This window comes from Coregonus lavaretus (assembly GCF_964263955.1).
Source record: "Coregonus lavaretus genome assembly, chromosome: 1".
In the NCBI taxonomy this organism is placed as follows: domain Eukaryota; kingdom Metazoa; phylum Chordata; class Actinopteri; order Salmoniformes; family Salmonidae; genus Coregonus; species Coregonus lavaretus.
Genome location: NC_139988.1, coordinates 48346183 through 48370939, shown reverse-complemented (window position 1 = coordinate 48370939; position 24757 = coordinate 48346183). Strand labels below are relative to the sequence as shown.

General features: G+C 42.1%; 1 protein-coding gene across 1 annotated transcript in view; it reads right to left on the bottom strand.

The window, feature by feature from the left end:
• The window catches only part of LOC311140509 (V-type proton ATPase subunit B, brain isoform-like), a 46002-nt gene extending 34541 nt beyond the window's left edge, over positions 1 to 11461 (bottom strand). The window contains exon 1 of the mRNA XM_084175598.1: positions 11193 to 11461. Within this exon, the coding sequence (XP_084031724.1) occupies positions 11193 to 11298 (106 nt within the window). The 5' untranslated portion in view covers positions 11299 to 11461. The remainder of the gene's footprint in view (positions 1 to 11192) is intronic.
• Positions 11462 to 24757: the final 13296 nt, after the last annotated feature.

The window sequence follows — 24757 nt, the reverse complement described above, 5'->3', positions numbered from 1 at the left end:
GTACACAGAGCGCTAACATAAATAATATGCATGTCAATCTCTTCTGGCTCAAAGTGGAGGAGAGATGGACTTCATCACTACTTGTATTTGAAGTACTGGCACACAGCTCGGACACCCATGCATACCCCACAAGACATGCCACCAGAGGTCTCTTCACAGACCAAATCCAGAACAGACTAAGGGATACACACAGTACTACATAGAGCCATGACTACATGGAACTCTATTCCACATCAAGTAACTCATGCAAGCAGTAAAAATATATATATATATTTTTTTTTAGATTAAAATATGGAACAGAGGGGACCATGAAGCAACACAAACATAGGCACAGACACATGCACAGAAACACACGATAACATACGCATACGTACACATGGGGTAGTAGAGTAGGGGCCTGAGGACACACCTTTATATGTTGTGAAATCTGTTGTGAATGTATTGTAATGTTTTAAAAATGGTATAACTGCCTTGGCAGCAGCTAATGGGGATCCATAATAAATACAAATACAAGTGTTAAGTATATTTAAAAGCAAATACTTAGACTCTTACTCAAGTAGTATTTTACTGGGTGACTTTCACTTGAATCATTTTCTAAGATTGAGAGATTGAATATATCCGTAAACACTCCAGCCAGCTCGTCTGTTTCTTGCTCTGAGGACGCGGCTAGGGATGCCGTCTGGCCGACTTGAGTAATACATTTAAGCGTGTTAACCCTCGCAAGTTAAGGATCATATCACCTCCACCTTACCAGACACCCTAGACCCACTGCAATTCGCATACCGCCCCAATAGATCAAAGGATGAGGCAATCGCCATCGCACTGCACAGTCCCATCTGGACAAGAGGAATACCTACAGTATCTAAGAATGCTGTTCATTCACTACAGCTCAGCCTTCAACACCATTGTAACCTCCAAGCTCATCATTAAGCTCGGGGCCCTGGGTCTGAACCCCGCCCTGTGCAACTGGGTCCTGGACTTCCTGACGGGCCATCCCCCAGGTGGTGAAGGTAGGCAACAACACCTCCACTACGCAGATCCTCAACCCAGGGGCCCCACAAGGGTGTGTGCTCAGCCCCCTCCTGTACTCCCTGTTTACCCATGACTGCGTGGCCACCCACGCCTCCAACTCAATCATCAACTTTGCAGACGACACAACAGTGGTAAGACTGATTGCCAACAACTATGAGACAGCCTACAGGGAGGAGGTGAGGGACCTGGCGGAGTGGTGGCAGGAAAATAACCTCTCCTTCAACAAAATGAAGGAGCTGATAGTTGACTTCAGGAGACAGTAGAGAGCACGCCCCCATCCACATCGACAGGGCCGCAGCGGAGAAGGTGAAAAGCTTTAAGTTCCTCGCCGTACCCATCACTGACAATCTGAAATGGTCCACCCACACAGACAGTGTGGTGAAGTCGCAACAGCACCTCTTCAACCTCAGGAGGCAGAAGAAATTCAGCTCGGCCCCTAAGACCCTCAAAAACTTTTACAGATCCACCATTGAGAGCATGCTGTCGGGCTGTATCACCGCCTGGTAGGCCAATTGCACCATCCGCAACCGCAGGGCTCTCCAGCAGGTGGTGCGGTCAGCCCAACGCATCACCTGGAGCACATTGCCTGCCCTTCAGGTGATTTTAACATGTGTATGAATACTTATGTACACTGAACAAAAATATACGGTCAGTCCCGTGTAGCTCAGTTGGTAGAGCATGGCGCTTGCAACGCCAGGGTTGTGGCTTCGATTCCCACGGGGGGCCAGTATGAAAAATGTATGCACTCACTAACTGTAAGTTGCTCTGAATAAGAGCGTCCGCTAAATGACTAAAATGTAAAAATGTAAAATAGAAAACGCAACATGTAAAGTGTTGAGGGTAGTTAACAACACATCTGTCACACTGATCCTCAACACGGGGTCCCCTCAAGGGTGCGTACTCAGTCCCCTCCTGTACTCCCTGTTCACCCATGACTGCATGGCCAGGCACGACTCCAACACCATCATTACGTTTGCCAACGACCCAACAGTGGTAGGCCTGATCACCGACAACGATGAGACAGCCTATAGGGAGGAGGTCAGAGACCTGGCCGTGTGGTGCCAGGATAACAACCTCTCCCACAACGTGACCAAGACAAAGGAGATGATTGTGGACTACAGGAAAAAAAAGAGGACTGAGCACGCCCCCATTCTCATCGACGGGGCTGTAGTGGAACAGGTTGAGAGCTTCAAGTTCCTTGGTGTCCACATCACCAACGAACTATCATGGTCCAAACACACCAAGACAGTCGTGAAGAGGGCACGACAAAACCTATTCCCCCTCAGGAGACTTGGCATGGGTCCTCAAATCCTCACAAAATTCTACAGCTGCACCATCGAGAGCATCCTGACTGGTTGCATCACTGCCTGGTATGGCAACTGCTTGGCCTCCGACCGCAAGGCACTACAGAGGGTAGTGCGTACGGCCCAGTACATCACTGGGGCCAAGCTTCCTGCCATCCAGGACCTCTATACCAGGCGGTGTCAGAGGAAGGCCCTCAAAATTGTAAAAGACTCCAGCCACCCTAGTCATAGACTGTTCTCTCTGCTACCGCACGGCAAGTGGTACCGGAGTGCCAAGTCTAGGTCCAAAAGACTTCTCAACAGCTTCTACCCCTAAGCCATAAGACTCCTGAACAGCTAATCATGGCTACCCGGACTATTTGCACTGCCCCCCCACCCCATCTTTTTACGCTGCTGCTACTCTGTTAATTATTTATGCATAGTCACTTTAACTCTACCCACATGTACATACTACTTCAACTACCTCAACTAGCCGGTGCCCCCGCACATTGACTCTGCACCGGTACCCCCCTGTATATATAGCCTCCCTACTGTTATTTTATTTTACTTCTGCTCTTTTTTCTCAACACTTTTTTGTTGTTGTTTTATTTTACTTTTTTATTAAAAATAAATGCACTGTTGGTTAAGGGCTGTAAGTAAGCATTTCACTGTAATGTCTGCACCTGTTGTATTCGGTGCAGTTGTGTCACACAACACAATGCCACAGACGTCCCAAGTTTTAAGGAAGCGTGCAATTTGCATGGTGACTGCAGGAATGTCTACCAGAGCTGTTGCCAGAGAATGTCATGTTAATTTCTCTACCATAAGCCGCCTCCAACGTCGTTTTAGAGAATTTGGCAGTATGTCCAACCGGCCTCACAATCACAGACCACATGTATGGCGTCGTGTGGGCGAGCGTTTTGCTGATGTCAAAATTGTGAACAGAGTGCCCCATGGTGGTGGTGGGGTTATGGTATGGGCAGGCATAAGCTATGGACATTTTAACGATGGCAATTTGAATGCACAGAGATACCGTGACGAGATCCTGAGGCCCATTGTCGTGCCATTCATCCGCCACCATCAAGTTTCAGAATGATAATGCATGGCCCCATGTCGCAAGGATCTGTACACAATTCCTGGAAGCTGAAAATGTCCTAGTTCTTCCATGGCCTGCATACTCACCAGAAATGTCACCAATTGAGAATGTTTGGGATGCTCTGGATCGACGTGTACGACAGCGTGTTCCAGTTCCCGCCAATATCCAGCAACTTCACAAAGCCACTGAAGAGTGGGACAACATTCCACAATCAACAGCCTGATCAACTCGATGTGAAGGAGATGTGTCACGCTGCATAAGGGAAATGGTGGTCACACCAGATACTGACTGGTTTTCTGAACCACGCCCCTGACCGACAGATGCATATCTGTGTTCCCAGTCATGTGAAATGCATAGATTAGGGCTTAACTTAATCATTTCAATTGACTGATTTCCTTATATGAACTGTAACTAAGTAAAATCTTTGAAATTGTTGCGTTTATATTTTTGTTCAGTATAAATTAGATTTCTGGATTGCATTTTCAATAACGTGTATAATCGTGTAAAAACATGTTTTCACTGTCATTATGGGGTATTGTGTGTAGATGAGTGAGAATGTTTTGTTTAATCAATTTTGAATTCAGGATGTAACAACAAAATGTTGTTCTTCACATTACAGTCTCTGGTAAACATACACTATATCAAATAAAATCTGTGTTTATTTGTCACATGCACAGGATACAGATGGTGTAAACAGTACAGTGAAATGGTGGATTCTTGTATAGACATGTAGCTAGGTAGCTAGCTTGCTAAACAATTAACCATAATCCCAACTAATGCCACATTCAAAACAAATGGGAAAGAAACTAACTGGGAAAATTTGATTTGAACGGTCATCCAACTCAGAATTCCGACTCGGAAAGTCAGGCCTCTTTCTAGAGCTCCTACACAGATCAGACACGTAACTTTAGTTAGCGAGCCAGTCAGCTAACGTTAGCTAGCTAACGGTACGCTTTAACTTGCAATGAAAATGAGTTTTTTTCCCATAAATCAGGGGTTTCCTCATTGGCTAATTCATTTTCAGAGTCAGAGAGAGTAAGCATGGCACGATCATCCTCTAGAAAGTACTCCAACATTTTCCCACTTAGCTTTGTCGATAGCGCTATTAACTTCAGGGCAGCAATGTTGAGAGCAGTAGCAAAACTTTTTAAAAAGCTGCGGTAGACAGGATTATCCACAAATACTTAGCAGTTCATGTTATAGACAGAAGCATGCTACACCAATCTGAACTAATTTCTCAGCATGTCCAGCCCATCCATTATCTCTGCCAATCATAGCTAGCATGAAGGTTCCTGTATTTTTCAGTGGGTAAACAAACTAGGCTCGTTATTTAACTATTGAATTAACAGATGGCATACAAGTTTGTTATTAAGGCACATGAAAGTTCACATGTTCCAGAAGGCATTTCTGCCTTTTTAAACAACGTTCAAATGCTATGAAGTAGTGACGTGCGAAATATGCCTAGTTTATTGAAACGGGTCACATATGGTCACCAAGAGCAGAAGGCTGAATTCAGACTACAATATGGTTCGAAGGTTGTGTTTGTACTGCCTTTAGCCGGAATCAGAGACAGCAGAATGTTGGCCAGGCCTATTTTCACACTGTGGTGAAGAATAGATGGCTGAAAGGCCCAATACACCACTGTTAAAAGGCCTGAGAGATGGAGGCATATCACAGATGGATGGTGACTCCATTAACCATTCCTTCAAATAATATGATTTCTCTCTATGTTCTCTTTCATATGATCCTGTATTAATTATTTTGGCCACTACTCATGAACACATCAAAGGCACAAGTTATCAGTTATGTAAATAGTGGTAGGTAGCTTAGTGGTTAAGAGCGTTGTGCCAGTAACCGAAAGGTCGCTGGTTCTAATCCCCGAGCCGACTAGGTGAAAAATCTGTCGATGTGCCCTTGAGCAAGGCACTTAACCCTAATTGCTCCTGTAAGTCGCTCTGGATAAGAGCGTCTGCTAAATGACCAATTATTATTATTATTATTAATTTGTATGACTCTGAGCTGCAAAAAGAGACTATTAGCCAAGGACGTCGGAATTTAGCAACAACACAAATGCGGACGGGTATTTTTGTCCTGACAAGAAAAGGGCATTGCAAGTTCCAGTTCAATTGATAAAGCTAGTCATGATTTGTTATTATCCACCAAAGAGAGTACTTTGATAATGGGCAATTCCACAGTAACGGAATTACGCTGAGACTCAGATTTTTCACTTTAAAATGTATGATAAACAAATACCATTGATTCTAAAGTTAAACTAACCATACAACTCTATGCACAATGACTACTTTGAAGAATTCACAGTAAATAAAAAAAATACAAATTTACTAGAAAAACTGTGCAGATGAAAAGTTTGGTAACAGAAATCAAACTTTGTATATGCACAGTTCTACCTTTAAATGTGTTGTACAATTTTATGTGGAAATTGTTGAAAGTAGTCATTGTGCATAGATTTCTATGGTTTGTTAAACTTTGAAATAAATTGTTTGTTTGGTATACATTGTAAAGTGAAAAATCTGAGTCTCAGCGTAATTTCGCTACCATGGAATTTGCCCTACTGCTAACATGAGTCAATTCACCTAAATTGCAGTTGGCTAGGCTATATCTTGGGTGCCAATTTCAACCATTTAATGGATATTTTAGAACGGGGCATCAGCTAGGCAATTAGTTTTAATATTTGCAGTGTCGTAGACAAAGTCATTGTCAAACATGTTTAAAATATATATTTACACAGGATGGCAATACAAGAGGGAATGAATCAATGAAAGAATGCATGACACCATCAGAGACGAATGGCAGCGAGACGCCCCACAGGCAGTTTTTTTCTGGTTCAATAAAAGTAAATGAACTTAGTAGACCAGACCAAGCTGCTATTGCATTGGTGTATATGGGAGACACATCCCGTTAAATAGACCGGAACTAACCATTTTTTCAATCAATGGTAAACCAAAGACTGTATGAAAATGTCGACGATGGCTAGCTAAGCTTATGCGCAGGAACAAGTCATTGGGTCTAGCTGTCGTCTCGAGCCTAACTGCACAGGCCGTCAAATCAAAGGCACTCCTTCGATATAAAGTTGTTTTTGACGAAAATGAAAACGTGTCAGTTTGTCACTTTCACAGGGTTGGAGTAATAACATGTTGAAGTACTTAAGACATTGGCTCGAATCTAGGTTGTGCCTTTACATTGAGAAATTTAACAACTAAGGAAGAATTGTTCGCTTCTCTCATTGACTTCTCAAACCCCGGCCAGGTCTGTTTCACAAGCGTTCCCGGAAGTCTTGCGATGTTGCACCTCTGGGTTTAGAAACTCTGTCGGTAAACTGCCTGAGTGAACCATCTTCATTTAAACAACAGCTGATTTGGAATTCCCATTGTTACAGTCTATCCTGCACATGATATACTAGACAACATAAACACATGGCCAGTACATTCCTAAAAAGTGCCATTGTTTACAATGTTACCTAGCAACTACTACTTCTACAGATCCACTGTCTCTTCTGCCCAGCCACGCAATTTATAAATTTGATATCCACTGTAAAAAGCACCTAGACATTATCTTCGACATTTGCAACACTTTACATGGCAGCCAATACGAATAGAACTAACGACCAGAGAACGCCTAAAATTGCACTTGACAACCAGTTTTAGTGAACGTAGTATCACGTTTTGTTGAAGAAATGTATGGTTTGGGAAAGAATGTTGCTTTTTTATGCTTGAACCATGATAAGCTGTTACCATACTATTTACCAAGAAAGTAGATCTATATTTTTCGTAGCTGTCTATTTACCACCACAAACCGATGCTGGCACTAAGACCACACTGAACGAGCTGTATAGGGCCATAAGCAAATAAGAAAATGCATATCCAGAGGCGGCACTCCTAGTGGCCGGTGATTTTAAGGCAAGCAACACTGAACAATCCGTGAGAGAACCAGCTGTTCCGGACGACTGTTTGATCACGCTCTCCGTAGCCGATGTGAGTAAGACCTTTAAACAAGTTAACATTCACAAAGCCACAGGGCCAGACGGATTACCAGGACGCGTACTCAGAGCATGCGCTATCTAGCTGGCAAGAGTCTTCATTGACTTTTTCAACCTCTCCCTGACCCAGTCAGTAATACCCAGGGGTCACGTTAGAGTTCAGAAGTCTGCATTTACAAAACGTAGACCATCAAAAAATCTGCGTTTTAAACAATTTCACCTGTGTTTTATATTAAAAGTCAGTGTTTTTCTACTTCAATAGTGATCAGTGGCGTGCAACTATAGTTTTCCTTCACAGAAAATATATTATTACAACACATTCGGCTGAAAATAGCTTCATTTTCATCAGATGACAAAAGAAGTGCAATGCTATTTGGCTAGCAGCCACACAAGTAAATGATCTTACAATTAGCTTTTTTGCAAAAACGATGCATGCCCATTATATCTCTAAATGTTTATTAGAAAGAATGTAGCCAGCTACATTTCCTAATGTTTTGTTTGAAGTTAATCTTACATTTCACTGGAGAAAGTAGGCTATGCTGAGAAAAGTACCGGAAAAAAGTAGCTACACATCTGTCAGAGCGCTGCCATTGGTGAATTATCCTACGAGTGGAGAAGTGCAACTGAAGCACAAAATGTGTCTGATGCCGAGCAGAAATTACAATAAGAAGCATTTTAGATCTGCATTTACAAAACGCAGCAAGATTTCTTAGGAGTAATTTTTTATTCTTCATGAAAAACACACAATTCTGCATTAACGCGAGCCCTGAATACCTATGTTTCAAGCAGACCACCATAGTCCCTGTGCCCAAGAACGCCAAGGTAACCTGTCTAAATGACTATTGCCCCGTAGCACTCACATCTATAGCCATGAAATGCTTTGAAAGGATGGTCATGGCTCACATCAACACAATCATCCCAGACACCATGGACCCATTCCAAATCGCATACTGCCCCAACAGATCCACAGATGACGCAATCTCTATTGCACTCCACATTTCCCTTTCCCACTTGGACAAAAGGAACACCTACGTGAGAATGCTGTTCATTGACTACAGCTCAGTGTTCAACACCATACTGCCCTCCAAGCTCATCACTAAGCTAAGGACCCTGGGACTGAACACCCTCTGCAACTGGATTCTGGACTTCATGACAGGACGCCCCCAGGTGGTGAAGGTAGGCAACACATCCGACACACTGACCCTCAACACGGGGGCCCCTCAGGGGTGAGTGCTTAATCCCCTTCTGTACTCCCTGTTCACCCACGACTGCGTGGCCACGCACGACTCCAACACCATCATTAATTTTGCCAACAACACAACGTGGTAGGCCTGATCACCGACGATGATGAGATCGCCTATAAGGAGGTCAGAGACTACAACCTCTCCCTCAACGTCAGCAAGACAAAGGAGCTGATCGTGGACTACAGTAAACGGCGGGCAGAGCACACCCCCATTCACATCAACAGGGCTGTAGTGGAGCGGGTCGAGAGCTTCAAGTTCCTCGGTGTCCACATCACTAAGGATCTATTATGGTCCAAACACACCAACATTCTTGAAGAGGGCACGACAACACCTCTTCCCCCTCAGGAGGCTGAAAAGATTTGGCATGAGCCCTCAGATTCTAAAAAAGTTATACAGTTGCGCTATTGAGAGCATCTTGACTGGCTGCATCACCGCTTGTTATGGCAACTGCTTGGCATCCAACGCAAAGCGCTACAGAGAGTAGGTCGGACGGCCCAGGCGGTGTCAGAGGAAGGCCCTAAAAAATTTAAAAGACTCCAGCCACCCATGTTAGACTGTTCTCACAGCTTAAGCACAGCAAGCAGTATCAATTCAAGTCTGGAACCAACAGGACCCTGAACAGTTTCTACCCCCATGCTAAGTCTGCTAACTAGTTAGTTAAATAGTTCACCAAATAGACCCTTTTTGCACAAACTTTGACTCATCATATGCTGCTGCTATGGTTTATTATCTGTCACTTTATTCCTAGTTATATGTACATATACACCTCAATTACCTCATCCCCCTGCACATTGACTTGGTACTGGTACACATTTACATTTACATTTACGTCATTTAGCAGACGCTCTTATCCAGAGCGACTTACAGTTAGTGAGTGCATACATTATTGTTATTTTTATTTATTAATTTTTTTCATACCCCCCCCCGTGGGAATCGAACCCACAACCCTGGCGTTGCAAACGCCATGCTCTACCAACTGAGCTACCATCCCCTGCCGGCCATTCCCTTCCCTACCTTAGACGACGCTGGGCCAATTGTGCGCCGCCCCATGGGTCTCCCGGTCACGGCCGGCTACGACAGAGCCTGGATTCGAACCAGGATCTCTAGTGGCACAGCTAGCACTGCGATGCAGTGCCTTAGACCACTGCGCCACTCGGGAGACAGTGGTACTCCTTGTATATAGCCAAGTTATCATTACTCATTGTGTATCTATTACTACTTTAAGTTTTACTTTTGTCCATTTTCTTTCTCTCTGCATTGTTGGGAAGGGCACATAAGTAAACATTTCACTGGCCAAGGTGGTCACACCAGGGTTTCCCAAACTCGGTCCTGGGGCCCCCCCTGGGTGCACTTTTTGGTTCTTGCCCTAGCACGACACAGCTGATTCAAATCATCAAAGCTTGATGATGAGTTGGTTATTTGAATCAGTTGTGTAGTGCTAGGGCAAAAAACTAAAAATGCACCCTGGGGGGGCCCAGGACCGACTTTGGGAAACCCTGGTGTACACCACTTGGCTTCGCCTTGTGGCTATGACCAAGTCACAGCCATGATAAAAATGTCTGAATACAGGGCCTCATGTATTATTGCTTAATTATCCACCATCTTTGACGCAATCCTCTCAGCTGGGTCGTCACTAGTTACCACAGCCACAAAGTCACAATCCACGCCTATTCCTACAATGTCTTCTTAAAATCGGATTTTAAGCCTAACTTTTACCACACTGCTAACCTTATGCCTAACCTTAAATTATGACCAAAAAGCACATCTTTGTTTTCATGAATTGTTACGTTATAGCCAATTTGACTTGTGTCTGTGGTAACTAATGACAATCAACTGCAGGCCTGCAGCCTCACGTGATTACGTCATATAGTAGGCTAATCAACCCATTTGTCAGTCTATATCCTTCCTAGCAATAATTTCCACACCACAAACCAATACAATTAGTTACAATTTCCATGACATGCAGCAAAATCTAAATCTTCTGTAAATTACAGAGTAAAGGCGTTGATTGCCTGACACGCTATATTTTGTTATCGCATGGTTATTCATTCTGTCAGGAGCAGTCAACTGACTTGGCTATGCTAGCTAGTTAGCTTATTTTCCCTTGAAATCTAGCTAGCTAATCAAATCAAATCAAGCTAATGATGTTCACATAACGCTTGATGATTAACCAATATAGTAAATAGTTACATGCATAGCTATATTTATAAGTTAACGCTAATATTAAACTGGCAGATTACATACTTTTACATAACATACAAGCAAAGATTATAAATTGATTGTTTTGCAAAACAGCTCCACATACAGGTTAGCTAGCTAGCTAGCTGGCTAATATTAGCTTGCAAGCTAGCCATTTCACTCCTTCAAGCATTTTACTTGTCGCTGCAGTGACAGTCGGTAAAGTTCTATGTTAATACAAAATGCATTTTATATTGGATATTTCACATACACTGTAAGTATTTGTTTTCGAGCAAACAATCCAGCAGCTAGCTAGCAAGCTATGGAGAATCACGCATCTGGCTAGGTAGCTAACTACGTACTCAGCCTTGGTTGTGAGATGTAGTTTCTGGTCACAGCCTGTGTGTGTGTCCTTGCCACAGCAGGACCGTTGATGTCCATTGTCCTGTTTCCCACCAATGTTGCCATACTTAAATAAACGAAACCCTCTACCTGAGCTACAGTATAGCTGGTGTGATTCTAGCTAGTAGCTGAGGGTATTAACTCAAAGATACTGGTAACAAGCTAGCTCCTTCTGTATGGTACTAAATGACACTGCAGCGGCTAGTCATATGACATTGGAAGTCACGACAGAGGGCGCGTTCACATTATCTTTGCAGTTGCCTGCGCGCGCCTCTGTGTATCAAAGACAGCAAATTTTTCTGAATATAAACGCTACATAGTGAATATGGGATACAGACCGATCCTATGCTAAATAATGATTTAACACGACTCTCAACCGAAAAATTGGAGTAAGGTGACCATTTTACACACTTGATAGATTTGATAATGCCAAATTAAAATGTGATTATCTATACTGAACCAAAATATAAACGCAACATGAAACAATTTCAAAGATGTTACTGAGATACAGTTCATATAGGGAAATCAGTCAATTGAAATGAATTCATAAGGCCCTAATCTATGGATTTCACACAACTGGACAGGGGTGCAGCCATCGGGCCTTGGAGGGCATAGGCCCTCCCACTGGGGAGCCAGGCCTAGCCAATCAGAATGAGTTTTTCCCCACAAAAGGGCTTTATTACAGACAGAAATACTCCTCAGCTCCAGCAACATTCTGTCAAAAAATCATCTAACATAAATCATGTAGCAGATATACTGTAGCCTATGGTTGAAAGACTTTGTGGCTGTAGATAAAATGTATGACAATGTAATAAAACATCATTTTTACATCATGCACGTTTCTCTGATCAAATAGCCTAACCTAAATGGCGCCCAATCAAAAAAAATGTGCTGACATGTTAACAAACACCATTTCATAAAAACAGGACTGGTCAAAGTAAAATGGACAATATGGAATGGACAATCAGGCTACTCACAACTGCTGTCCAGGAGTTTTACCCTGTGGGATGAATTGTCTGTGGTTTAAAGTTTATGTCAAGCTGATCATAGCGAAGAAGAAAATACTTCTGCATTTCCCACTGTGTACAGTCGTGGTCAAAAGTTTTGAGAATGACACAATTATTGGTCTTCACAAAGTTCGCTGCTTCAGTGTTATGAGATATTTTTGTCAGATGTTACTATGGTATACTGAAGTATAATTACAAGCATTCCATAAGGTTCAAAGGCTTTTATTGACAATTACATTAAGTTTATGCAAAGAGTCAATATTTGCAGTGTTGACCCTTCTTTTTCAAAACCTCTGCAATCTGCCCTGGCATGCTCTCAATTAACTTATGGGCCACATCCTGACTGATGGCAGCCCATTCTTGCATAATCAATGCTTGGAGTTTGTTAGAATTTGTAAGTTTTTGTTTGTCCACCCGCCTCTTGAGGATCTCAAGTTCTCAATGGGGTTAAGGTCTGGGGAGTTTCCTGGCCATGGACCCAAAATGTCAATGTTTTGTTTCCCAAGCCACTTAGTTATCACTTTTGCCTTATGGCAAGGTGCTCCATCATGCTGGAAAAGGCATTGGTCGTCACCAAACTGTTCTTGGATGGTTGGGAGAAGTTGCTGTCGGAGGATGTTTTGGTACCATTCTTTATTCATGGCTGTGTTCTTAGGCAAAATTGTGAGTGAGCCCACTCCGTTGGCTGAGAAGCAACCCCACACATGAATGGTCTCAAGATGCTTTACTGTTGGCATGACACAGGACTGATGGTAGCGCTCAGCTTGTCTTCTCCAGACAAGGTGTTTTCCGGATGCCCCAAACAATCGGAAAGGGGATTCATCAGAGAAAATGACTTTACCCCAGTCCTCAGCAGTCCAATCCCTGTACTTTTTGCAGAATATCAGTCTGTCCCTGATGTTTTTCCTGGAGAGAAGTGGCTTCTTTGCTGCCCTTCTTGACACCAGGCCATCCTCCAAAAGTCTTCGCCTCCCTGTGCGTGCAGATGCACTCACACCTGCCTGCTGCCATTCCTGAGCAAGCTCTGCACTGGTGGTGCCCCGATCCCGCAGCTGAATCAACTTTAGGAGACGGTCCTGGCGCTTGCTGGACTTTCTTGGGCGCCCTGACGCCTTCTTCACAACAATTGAACCTCTCTCCTTGAAGTTCTTGATGATCCGATAAATGGTTGATTTAGATGCAATCTTACTAGCAGCAATGTCTTTGCCTGTGAAGCCCTTTTTGTGCGAAGCAATGATGACGGCACGTGTTTCCTTGCAGGTAACCATGGTTAACGGAGGAAGAACAATGATTTCAAGCACCACCCTCCTTTTAAAGCTTTCAGTCTGTTATTCTAACCCAATCAGCATGACAGAGTGATCTCCAGCCTTGTCCTCGTCAACACTCTCACCTGTGTTAACGAGAGAATCACTGATATGAGCTGGCAGCTGGTCCTTTTGTGGCAGGGCTGAAATGCAGTGGAAATGTTTTTTGGGGATGAAGTTAATTTTCATGGCAAAGAGGGACTTTGCAATTAATTGCAATTCATCTGATCACTCTTCATGACATTCTGGAGTATATGCAAATTGCCATCATCAAAACTGAGGCAGCAGACTTTGTGAAAATTAGGGTTGCAGTGGTGATTCTGCAGTGGTGATTCTGACGACACAACCCATTCCCGTAGTCCCTTGAGAGCCTATCCAAAAGTTTTAGACTGCATGCAAAAAATAGCACATTAATACTACTGAAGGGCTCCCGCCCACAGGAGCACTGCCCTCATTTATCAGATATGATTTCACGCAAACACCTTTACTACCTACCTAAGCTACCTGGAATCTTCATAGATGCAAGTATAGTGCTGTTATATTTTGTCCGGCTCATTGTGTTACTGTAAAGACGAGGCCACTGTACATTTGGTGTTGGATAAACCAACACTTTGTGGTAATTGATATGTAAGATCAACCAACATTTAGAGTTAGTTGATATGTTAAATCAACTAACACTAAATGTTTTTTTTATTTTATTTTGCTAATTTCCTGATATTCTACACATTTTGCCATGAGGCTGAATGAAAAATGTGAAGTTTTATAGCTAATTTTCTGTAGTTCTATTTTTTTTTACCATGGCTAATGACGTGTTCAAATACTATGTGGGGAGGGGGGTCATGACCTCCAGGGGGCCCCCAACCCCACCTTAATAATTATTAGTCATTTAGCAGACGCTCTTATCCAGAGCGACTTACAGGAGCAATTTGGGTTAAGTGCCTTGCTCAAGGGCACATCGACAGATTTTTCACCTAATTGGCTCGGGGATTAGAACCAGTGACCTTTCGGGTACTGGCACAACGCTCTTACCCACTAAGCTACCTGCTGCCCCTTGCGGGGGTTTGTGCTACAACAGTGGTTAGTTGATATGTTAGATCCAAAAACAGAAATGGATAAAAGAATAAAGCCATATTGGCTGTTAGTGACCACACTTGTATTATTTAATTTGACTAAAATGTATTGATATGACTACACAAAGATATCTATAATCTTGTACCTCAAGGCCAATTGACCTACATGAAATTCCTTGAAAATGTTTAAAGCCCTTTGAAACACATTACTTAAGGTTAAGTCATCATGCCTACAGAATGCCATTATATAAGAATGACATACTGTCTGTACAGATAATGGTAAATACTGCAATTAAATGGTTATTGTTTCAAGTAAGGCCACTTAAAGGTACAATCCGGGATTCTAAAAACAAAAAACCCTTGTGAAGCTATACAGTGTTTGTTTCCAATTGCATTGTTTATAAACATTGGAGTAAAAACAAGCTTATAATTTGGGTTCTGATAGGGTAAGGCAGTTGAACTAAGCTTGAAATATGAGTTATATTGTAACAACCTTAACCCAATACCTAGTGACCTCGTCAAGAGGCCTAATGGCTAAGGTGTCGGGTTAACAGTCTCTGGACCTGGGTTTGAGTCCTGGTCGGGGCTACCCCCTGAATTCGCTACACTGGTGTCAGAAGTGGGAGGGTTCCCGCAAGGCCATCAGAAAGGCATGTACACATAAGGGACTTGGTATAGACAAGCGTGGGGAAACTCTATGCTGAAGGAAGGGGGTAGTGTAGTGATGTTAACCTATCACCTAGCTACCTTGTCAAGAGGTTCAGCTCTCTTGGCGTAACGGCTGTGTTGGGTTGATAGTCGCTGGACCCAGGTTCGAATCCCAGTCCAGGCTTCCCCCGAACTCGCTACAATAGTCTTCAAGAATCAATGGCTACCTGATCATTAATCTAAATGTCCCAAAATGTACCAATCCCTTTAAAGTGAACTAATACAAACTTTCTTAACAAAGACAGTGGATAATGTATATTCTCCCCTATGTATTTAAGTATGACAGACTGTAAATTATTATAATAAGCAATCTTTCACAAGAGGGAGCTCCTAAGGATGGCTTCAGATAATCAAGGTAAACTGACACTGTACAGGTGAAGTGGTTAGTGCACAGATAGTGGTATGAGAAATGCCCTTTTGATTGTGGGGTGTTTTTAACTAATTACTTTTATTTTATTGGAGTATTTTACTTTTTTGTATCTTTAAATGTAACCTATTGCCCAACTACATAATTAAATGTCTTGAATCTGCGAGCAGGGCAGTGCGCTGCTGCGCTAATCCTGCATTCAGAAGCTACCTACCAGCACCGGGTGTAGTTGTGATGCACCGATGCTGTCCCTCTTGGACATCATGGATGTGCAACAAACCTGAAAACTAGCTTCACCCCCTGTGTGTCACAAATGTTGAATAGAATTCAATTTTAACTTACTCTGACGATTGTCCGGGGGATTGATCCTTATACTGCTGGGAATTTAGACAAATATCCAAGGGAACGTATTATTAAGCAGACTTTCCAAACGTGGGTCTGCTGCAGACCCACTTTCTATCCGCTTATATAAAAGTCCTTCACAAGTTATCGTTTACTTGCGTACATATAGCGCATTTGCAGGACTTTTACTTTGACATGAGGTGAAGTAGTGAGGAAGTAATTTGTCAGGCAGCAGACCCACCCAGACAACCAACAATAAGTTGAAATTGAATTTTACCTAACACCTGGTTTTGCATGGACTGTTCTGTTATTTTGTAACCTGATTGTTAGCAACGCTAGTGTACATGTCAACACCACCAGCATAGCTAAAAGTGGCTATGCCAGATGGTAAGTTTCAATAGTATGTTACTTTGGAAGTTTCATGTGTCATCTCAGGGTCAGGGACAGGAAAGGGGGCAATTGACAGTTCAACTGTTTGTCAGTTAAAGGCAGATGTCAGCAGCAGAACAAATTAAAATCAAGTAAAGACAAGGTAGCTTGTTTCAACAGCATAGCTAACTAGCTAACTAACTAGCTGATTCATTTATATTTGTTAGTATGATCAGCTTATAGCCAATGTTCCCTCATCATTTTTTGGGCACTGAGCAAATTTCAGGTCTGCTGAGTGCAAACTTGAACATTGTGAAAATTCTGTGCAACTTCCGCCGCGCTTTTACTGTGAACACTGAGGCTGTACCCGCTTTAAGTTACAGTTTTAACAGTGGTCAAGTAGGCTACTGTGGCTATTTGATCACAATGTAGGCCTACCAGAGTGGAGAAAGTGCATCTCATAAAATTTTAACATGGAAATAGCTGTTCTATCATTCAGCCTACAGTAGCAGCCAATGTGTGGTGTTCAATATAGGCCTACATTCCATGAGAAAACATGCAGAGCTTGACATTAACCTGTTTATCCATTTGTCCTTCAGAAAAGGAGGTGACTGAAAATGTTGTTGTGTTGTTTTACAAATATTTTACAAATATTTACAAATATTTTACCAAATAAAATGCATCATTATTCCCATACCATTATTACAGAGAATCAGACAAATCATGTTACCCTCTGCCAATTGGCTACTTAGCTTATTCAAGTCTGTCTCAAAATAAAACACTGCCCCTTTAAGATAAAAAAAGCTCTTTGCCTGACTCACTTTTCAAGATGACTAGAAATGCAGACATTTTGTGCTCTTGTAGGAAGCAATCACTTCCCCATTGCTGACTACACATTATCTATAACTGGGCTAATAACTCACTAACTAGCAAAGGACTGGAACAAATGTGCACAATAAGCTACATGTAGCTCTCTCTTTGATCTGAAAACAAGCACATCTACTCATGACTGATCATGCTGAAAACAGTCCAGTTCAAAGTGAACTGCACAGATCCATATATGGCAATGGTCGATTTGCATATAGGCCTACTGCAGCTCTGATTGGTTATGCCGCACTTGTCTGTGTAGAGTAGGGGTACTCAAGTACTATTTGAGAAGGTCCGGTCACAAAAATTTCCAAGGTGGCAAAGGTCCGGATGGATAATGTAATTTATCAGCGTAGTTACAAACCCCCACCTCACAACCCATACCAACCCCAAACTGTTCACACCTCTCTTGTTGGGGGAGAGATAATGTTGCAGTTTTAAAGCTAATATCCCGCAATTCTACACATTTTGCATGGGGCAGAGATACTTTTTTGCTGTTTGAAGCTAATTTCCTGCAATTCTATGCATTCTTCCATGTCTTATGTGTGTTTATATGATACCAGGTAACGAGTTCAAACAGGTGCAGTTAATACAGGTAATGAGTGGAGAACAGGAGGGCTTCTTAAAGAAAAACTAACAGGTCTGTGAGAGCCGGAATTCTTACTGGTTGGTAGGTGATCAAATACTTATGTCATGCAATAAAATGCAAATTAATTACTTAAAAATCATACAATGTGATTTTCTGGATTTTTGTTTTTCCGTCTCTCACAGTTGAAGTGTACCTATGATAAAAATTACAGACCTCTACATGCTTTGTAAGTAGGAAAACCTGCAAAATCGGCAGTGTATCAAATACTTGTTCTCCCCACTGTATATATATTTTTTAATGTAAAAACTAAAAAATTTAAAGGGTCCGTATTGCGGTCCGTATTGACCCAGTTCTGGGTCCGGATCCGGTCCGCGGTCCACCAGTTGAGTATAGAGGGTGGAGACTATGGGCCTGAGTCGTGCCTGTCAATGCAATAGAACCCTACTCCGATGTGTTCTGCCTAAAACAAAATCTCTTGCATAGTTCGTTTTGTTTCGGTAATTTGCATTGAAAGTGGCTAAAATTGCGTTGATTCAATCACAATTACAACATTAAAGGGAAACGATGACAGTGTTAACTAATGGGGAAAACTATAGAAAGTTGAGTGAAGATAAGTCTCGTTCTTCTCTGTGCGTGCTGATATTTCTTCACCACTGCACTCTCCCCCTGCGCAGTTTAGAGGGAACGTTGCTTATAGCCCACCCCAGTGGTTCTAGCTTGCTTACAAAGTGTTATGCGTGGGGAACACCATGTAAGAATATATGCACTGGTCACCTTGACTGCAGGTCATCTCATGTCCAAATTTGACACAATTTTAAACGAACTATGTAGGTACTAGGGCAATTCCAGTGGAATGTCAACCTGAGATTTTTTTGAGCCTTTTCTAAATGAAATTATCCTTAAGTTATAGGCTATATTTTGGTGTGCCGACTTTATTTTACAAGTGTATGTAGGCAATTACATGTTTTTATTTTACGGAGTATGAACAAATAACACTTTTCGGTCAATCATATTTCATTTGTTTTGGAAAGGGCTCACAGAGCTTGTTTTGCCACTCACAACTACCCCCCAGTGTTTGTTAGGAAAAATCATATTGCTTCATTTCCATATTTTAGTACAATATTTCAGAAAATATGTAATTCATATAATCTCTTATTTTTGTCTACATTAAACTGGTAATGATCATTTTGATATATACAGTGCATTCGGAAAGTATTCAGACCCCTTCACTTTTTCCACATTTTGTTACGTTACAGCCTTATTCTAAAATTGATTAAATAAATGTTTTTCCTCATCAATCTACATACAATACCCCATAATGACAAAGCAAAAACAGGTTTTTAGAAATGTTTGCATATTTATTAAAAAGAAAAAACAGAAATACCTTATTTACATAAGTATTCAGACCCTTTGCTATGAGACTCAAAATTGAGCTCAGGTGCATCCTGTTTCCATTGATCATCCTTGAGATGTTTCTACAACTATATTGCAGTCCACCTGTGGCCAATTCAATTGATTGGATATGATTTGGAAAGGCACACACCTGTCTATATAAGGTCCCACAGTTGACAGTGCATGTCAGAGCAAAAACCAAGCCATGAGGTCGAAGGAATTGTTGTAGAGCTCAGAGACAGGATTGTGTCAAGGCACAGATCTGGGGAAGGGTACCAAAACATTTCTGCAGCATTGAAGGTCCCCAAGAACACAGTGGCCTCCATCATTCTTAAATGGAAGAAGTTTGGAACCACCAAGACTCTTCCTAGAGCTGGCCGCCCGGCCAAACTGAGCAAATGGGGGAGAAGGGCCTTGGTCAGGGAGGTGACCAAGAACCTGATGGCCACTCTGACAGAGCTCCAGAGTTCCTGTGTGGATATGGGAGAACCTTCCAGAAGGACAACCATCTCTGTAGCTCCACCAATCAGGCCTTTATGGTAGAGTGGCCAGACGGAAGCCGCTCCTCAGTAAAAGGCATATGAGTTTGCTAAAAAGGCACCTAAAGATTCAGACCATGAGAATCAAGATTCTCTAGTCTGATGAAACCAAGATTGAACTCTTTGGCCTGAATGCCAAGCCACACGTCTGGAAGAAACCTGGCACCATCCACTGGGAGACTAGTCAGGATCGAGGGAAAGATGAACGGAGCAAAGTACAGAGAGCTCCTTGATGAAAACCCGCTCCAGAGCGCTCAAGACCTCAGACTGGGGCGAAGGTTCACCTTCCAACAGGACAAAGACCCTAAGCACACAGCCAAGACAAAGCAGGAGTGGCTTCGGGACAAGTCTCTGAATGTCCTTGAGTGGCCCAGCCAGAGCCCGGACTTGAACTCAATCGAACATCTCTGGAGAGACCTGAAAATAGCTGTGCAGCGACACTCCCCATCCAACCTGACAGAGCTTGAGAGGATCTGCAGAGAAGAATGGGAGAAACTCCCCAAATACAGGTGTGCCATGCTTGTAGCATCATACCCAAGAAGACTTGAGGCTGTAATCGCTGCCAAAGGTACAAAGTACTGAGTAAAGGGTCTGAATACCTATGTAATAATATATAATAATAATAATATGCCATTTAGCAGACGCTTTTATCCAAAGCGACTTACAGTCATGCGTGCATACATTTTTTTGTGTATGGGTGGTCCCGGGGATCGAACCCACTACCTTGGCGTTACAAGCGCCGTGCTCTACCAGCTGAGCTACAGAGGATGTGATATTTTAGTTTATTATTTTTAATACATTTGCAAACATTTCTAAAAACCAGTTTTTGCTTTGTCATTATGTGATTTTGTGTGTAGATTGAAAAAAATGATTTAATCAATTTTTAAATTTAAAAAGTGAAGGGGTCTGAATACTTTCCGAATGCACTGTATATAGAGAAAAATATGCTCTAATCCGGTGTGGTGCCTGGCTTTAGCCTATGCAGTATGCAATTCAAGCTACCTTATTTAGTTCTTAATTAATATGGCTTCTGTTGACATTTAAAAACGTTCTAGATGTCAACAAATGTGTTATGATAGATTTTGATCATGAAATCAGACTCTGTGTCAGACTCTCTAACGCTGATAACGTAGAGAGTAACATTCCTCTCCAAAGTAATAATAGAAATGACCTTTTCAAAATGATATTTTTTTGGCTATTATGTTCAGTCTCCCCAAAAATGTAAATGTCACATAACATCCATAACGCCTCTTATTTGCTTTATTTCTCCAACATGCCAATATTTAGAAGTCTGCTTTTTGTCCATTCTGGGAAACATTAAAGTTGTGATTTTGCATGCAAATGTAATGTCCGTAACGCTGGAATGACCCACTACTCAAAGTAGTCTCATAGTACAGACAGGTTAACAGCCTGTCAAAGGTAGGCGGGTCACTTAACATGCTGGGAAGGCTAGAAAATCCTCTAGATTTGGCGCACTTCAGGAACTGAGGTCACTAATTCTTGGCTGGTCTTATGTGGCATGAGAGGGTTGGCGCTTTGATAAGGCCTGTACTTTCTAATCCCCATACATACGTACAAATAGGAAGAGGAAAGAGGTGGACAAAAAGAACAGAAACAGACTGGATGCAGCTTTTATTTCCTCCCAAGACCTTAGCTTAAAGACAGGTTGTGTGTTGGGAGAAATGTGTTGGTGGTCTCAAGCTATGACACTCCCCCCAACAAATCCACCGGCTCCCTAACCCCCCACTTACAAAACCTCCCGACCATCTGTCTAATTGGACTGCAGGAGAAGAGAGAGAATGGGTGGGGGTAGAAAGAGGGGGGGCGAGCATAAATGTGACTGTTTTTTCTCCAGGGAGATTGCCAAGACACAGTGGGGAAGGTAAGATTTTCTGGCTATGTTCATACTTCTGATAGACAAAAGACTGTCAGTTTCCAATGCCACTGAAGCATTACTTCACTCATCCACAGAAGAGAGAGGGATGGATGGACTAGAACTGAGTCTTAAAATTTTACTTGAGACCCATGGCAAACATGCCCTGAAAAACGTTATAACTGTATGGCATGTTAAATTGAAACAGGGTCTTATGTTCCCATGGTAGCCCAGACTATGTGCCTCTTTGTCCTTCCAGTCTCAAAATTGCCCTAAATGTGTTGTTGTTTTGAACCCACTGCCCACAAGTCGTCGTTAAATTCTCATCTATGCTTCAGAACCAAAACGTTGCATGTCTTGATTGTTGACCAATGACCAGTCATCAGCATTGGCGCGCAAAGGCGGCGCATATTTCCAGGTTAGTGACCTGAAATAACTTGTTTCATTTCCTCCAGTTTTGCCTGGCAAAAACAGAGTAGAGGCAGCCTTCCTGCAGAGTGCTTGTTGCCAGCCCTGTTCTTTCTCACAAATATGTTAAATAATTCACATGAATATGTTACATCATCATCCTATAATATGGAAGGCAGTGCGATGTTACAGCTGCGTATCTTTAGACATATAGCCAGTAGCCACCCAAACTACCCACTGGGCACTCTCTGGTTGAATCAATGTTGTTTCCACTTAATGTCAATAAAATTACATTGAACCAATGTGGAATAGACATTGAATTGAAAATGATCAATCAAAATGCCACGTAACCTATTGTTCTGGCAAAGACGAGTCAGTAGTAGATTGCTAAACTGTATTTTATATGGATGATAAATGTAGGCCCACTCTGTTTTTGCCAGACAAAACTGAACTTTCTGGTCACTAATCTGGATATGCGTGCCATCTTTGCGTGCCATTTTTGCAACCCGTCATTCAGGGCAGGTTGCTGCCTGTTTTGCATGTCACTTATCAGTTTGCAAACAATGTAAAGACAAATGAATTGAGTAAATAAAGCTGCATACAACATGGTCTCATTATTGCTTTCTTGAGTAAGGCAGCTCCAAAATTCAGGTGTTTCAGCCTAGCTCAGTGCTTTCTGTGGTGGAGGGGCAGCCAGCGGAAAATACAGAGTGTAGGCATTAGTAATCTTCTCTAGTTGCACTGTGATTGTCTCAGTGTTCTGTCACTCATGGGGACACTATGTCACCGCAGAATCTACAGGGAGAGCTAGGCATTTCAAGCCCCCTTGGCTGCTGCCATAGATTTACTTTAGAAGTGCCCATCCAAGAAGGCTCAAGGTCGTTGGCCACAGATAAAATTACGTCAAATCACATATCTACCGTAGCTTTGATTGGACTGATCATTTCAACATCATACTTTCAAAATCTTAGCTAGCAAGCTAGACAAGCAGTCATCATCATGAATCACGTCGACAATCTACTGGCAAATCCTTGTCATATGAAGAGAAATTATAGATAAAACGTATCGGTGCTCATCGGCCATTGGACATAAACATAACACAACAAGTCGGAAATCTCATATTCAACAATGAGTGGTTTGGAAGGAATCAGTGGCTAACTGCAAGCGTTGCAAAGCAATCACTATTTTGCTTCCCCTGCCTGCTATTCGGTGGAGAGGGTGTGTGGTCCAAGTCTGGTTTTAAGGATTTAAAACATCTGTCTGAAAAGTTTTTTTTTGCAAGTTTAAAAGTATAAACATTCACACGAACACCATGGGCCAGAAAAGGTTGGATCAATCCAGCATGGCTTCTGCCGCGTTCAAAACAACTGGAAACTCTGAACGGTCATCCACTTCATTGAGTTCAAGACAACTCCGACTGGGAAAATACGTTTTGAACGGTCATCCAACTCGGAATTCCAAGTTGGGAACTCTGGCCTCTTTCTAGAGCTCCGACCTGAAGATCACTGACGTCATGATTCAACTTTGTTTTTTTCAGAGTTCCCAGTTGTCTTGAAAGCACCATAAATCCAGAGAATGCCAGACTTTGATGACAAAGTTTGATGACAAAATTTGCCCGCAAGAAGGATCGCCGCGCCACCTTCCTGTTCAAGTGAGCACAGCACAACAACAGTGAGTCCAAAAATTGTATTGTATGCTGCTGCATAAATTATGTAATATGCCAGGGAGATATTTATACTGTAGCTAAGAAAGTAATACTAAGTGTATGTTGTGTAGTAAGCTGTTAGTAGTCAATGTACCTCACCCTAATAATTTGGTCCCTTTCCCCCTCATAACTTAGCCTACTGTTCTGACTAGGTGGTGCACATGTAGCCTATAGCCTGTTTTAGAGAAATGTCATCATCAAATATTATAAGCGCTTTCTTTGTCTGCTTATACTTTCTGCATTATAATTAGCTCATGTGCTTTTCTTGACGAGAAGGAGATACTATATAATGTTGTTGGGTCTGTAACCATGTTTGCCAGTGACAGTCTCTTCCCATTCAAATATTTGTTTTCAACCTAAAGTTCACTAATAGACCCATGTAATTCCATTTGATATTGCGAGGGTTGTTTTGTTTGTGCAATGTGCTGTCTGTGCGTCGATATATTGTATATAAAAGTGGATCCTCATGATTGTATTTTCCTTCCTTTTTAGACCACATAGGCCTAATAAAATATTTCAAATGGTAGGCTAACCAAGTGTCTCTCTCTCTCTGTGGTGACTTAAAGAAGAGTAAAGTTAAGGCCTCAACATCTTGCTGAATTTATCTGAACTAACATCTATCTGAATTTCTATCGGTGTCCATTTTGAAAGTGCTGAACAAATAGGCCTTCCTCATCGCAGCTCATTTTCTTGCACTGGCTTATACTAAGAGCTAAGTGTTAACGATATAAGAACAAACATGATGAATTTACTGAACAGAAATGTAATAATGTTTGTGTATGGTTCAAAAGTCAAAACTCATTTTGGCGTTCGTTATTATTGAAGGAGAATGCGGTTCTTATCGACTTACACAAATCCACAAGGAGTCAATAGTAACTACATTTGTTTAAGCAAGTAAGCCATATCAGCTATGTTTTTAAAAAGGCAGTAAATGAGGCTGAATGAACTGTATCGCTGCCAGACAAGACTCCGCTGACAGCCAGGT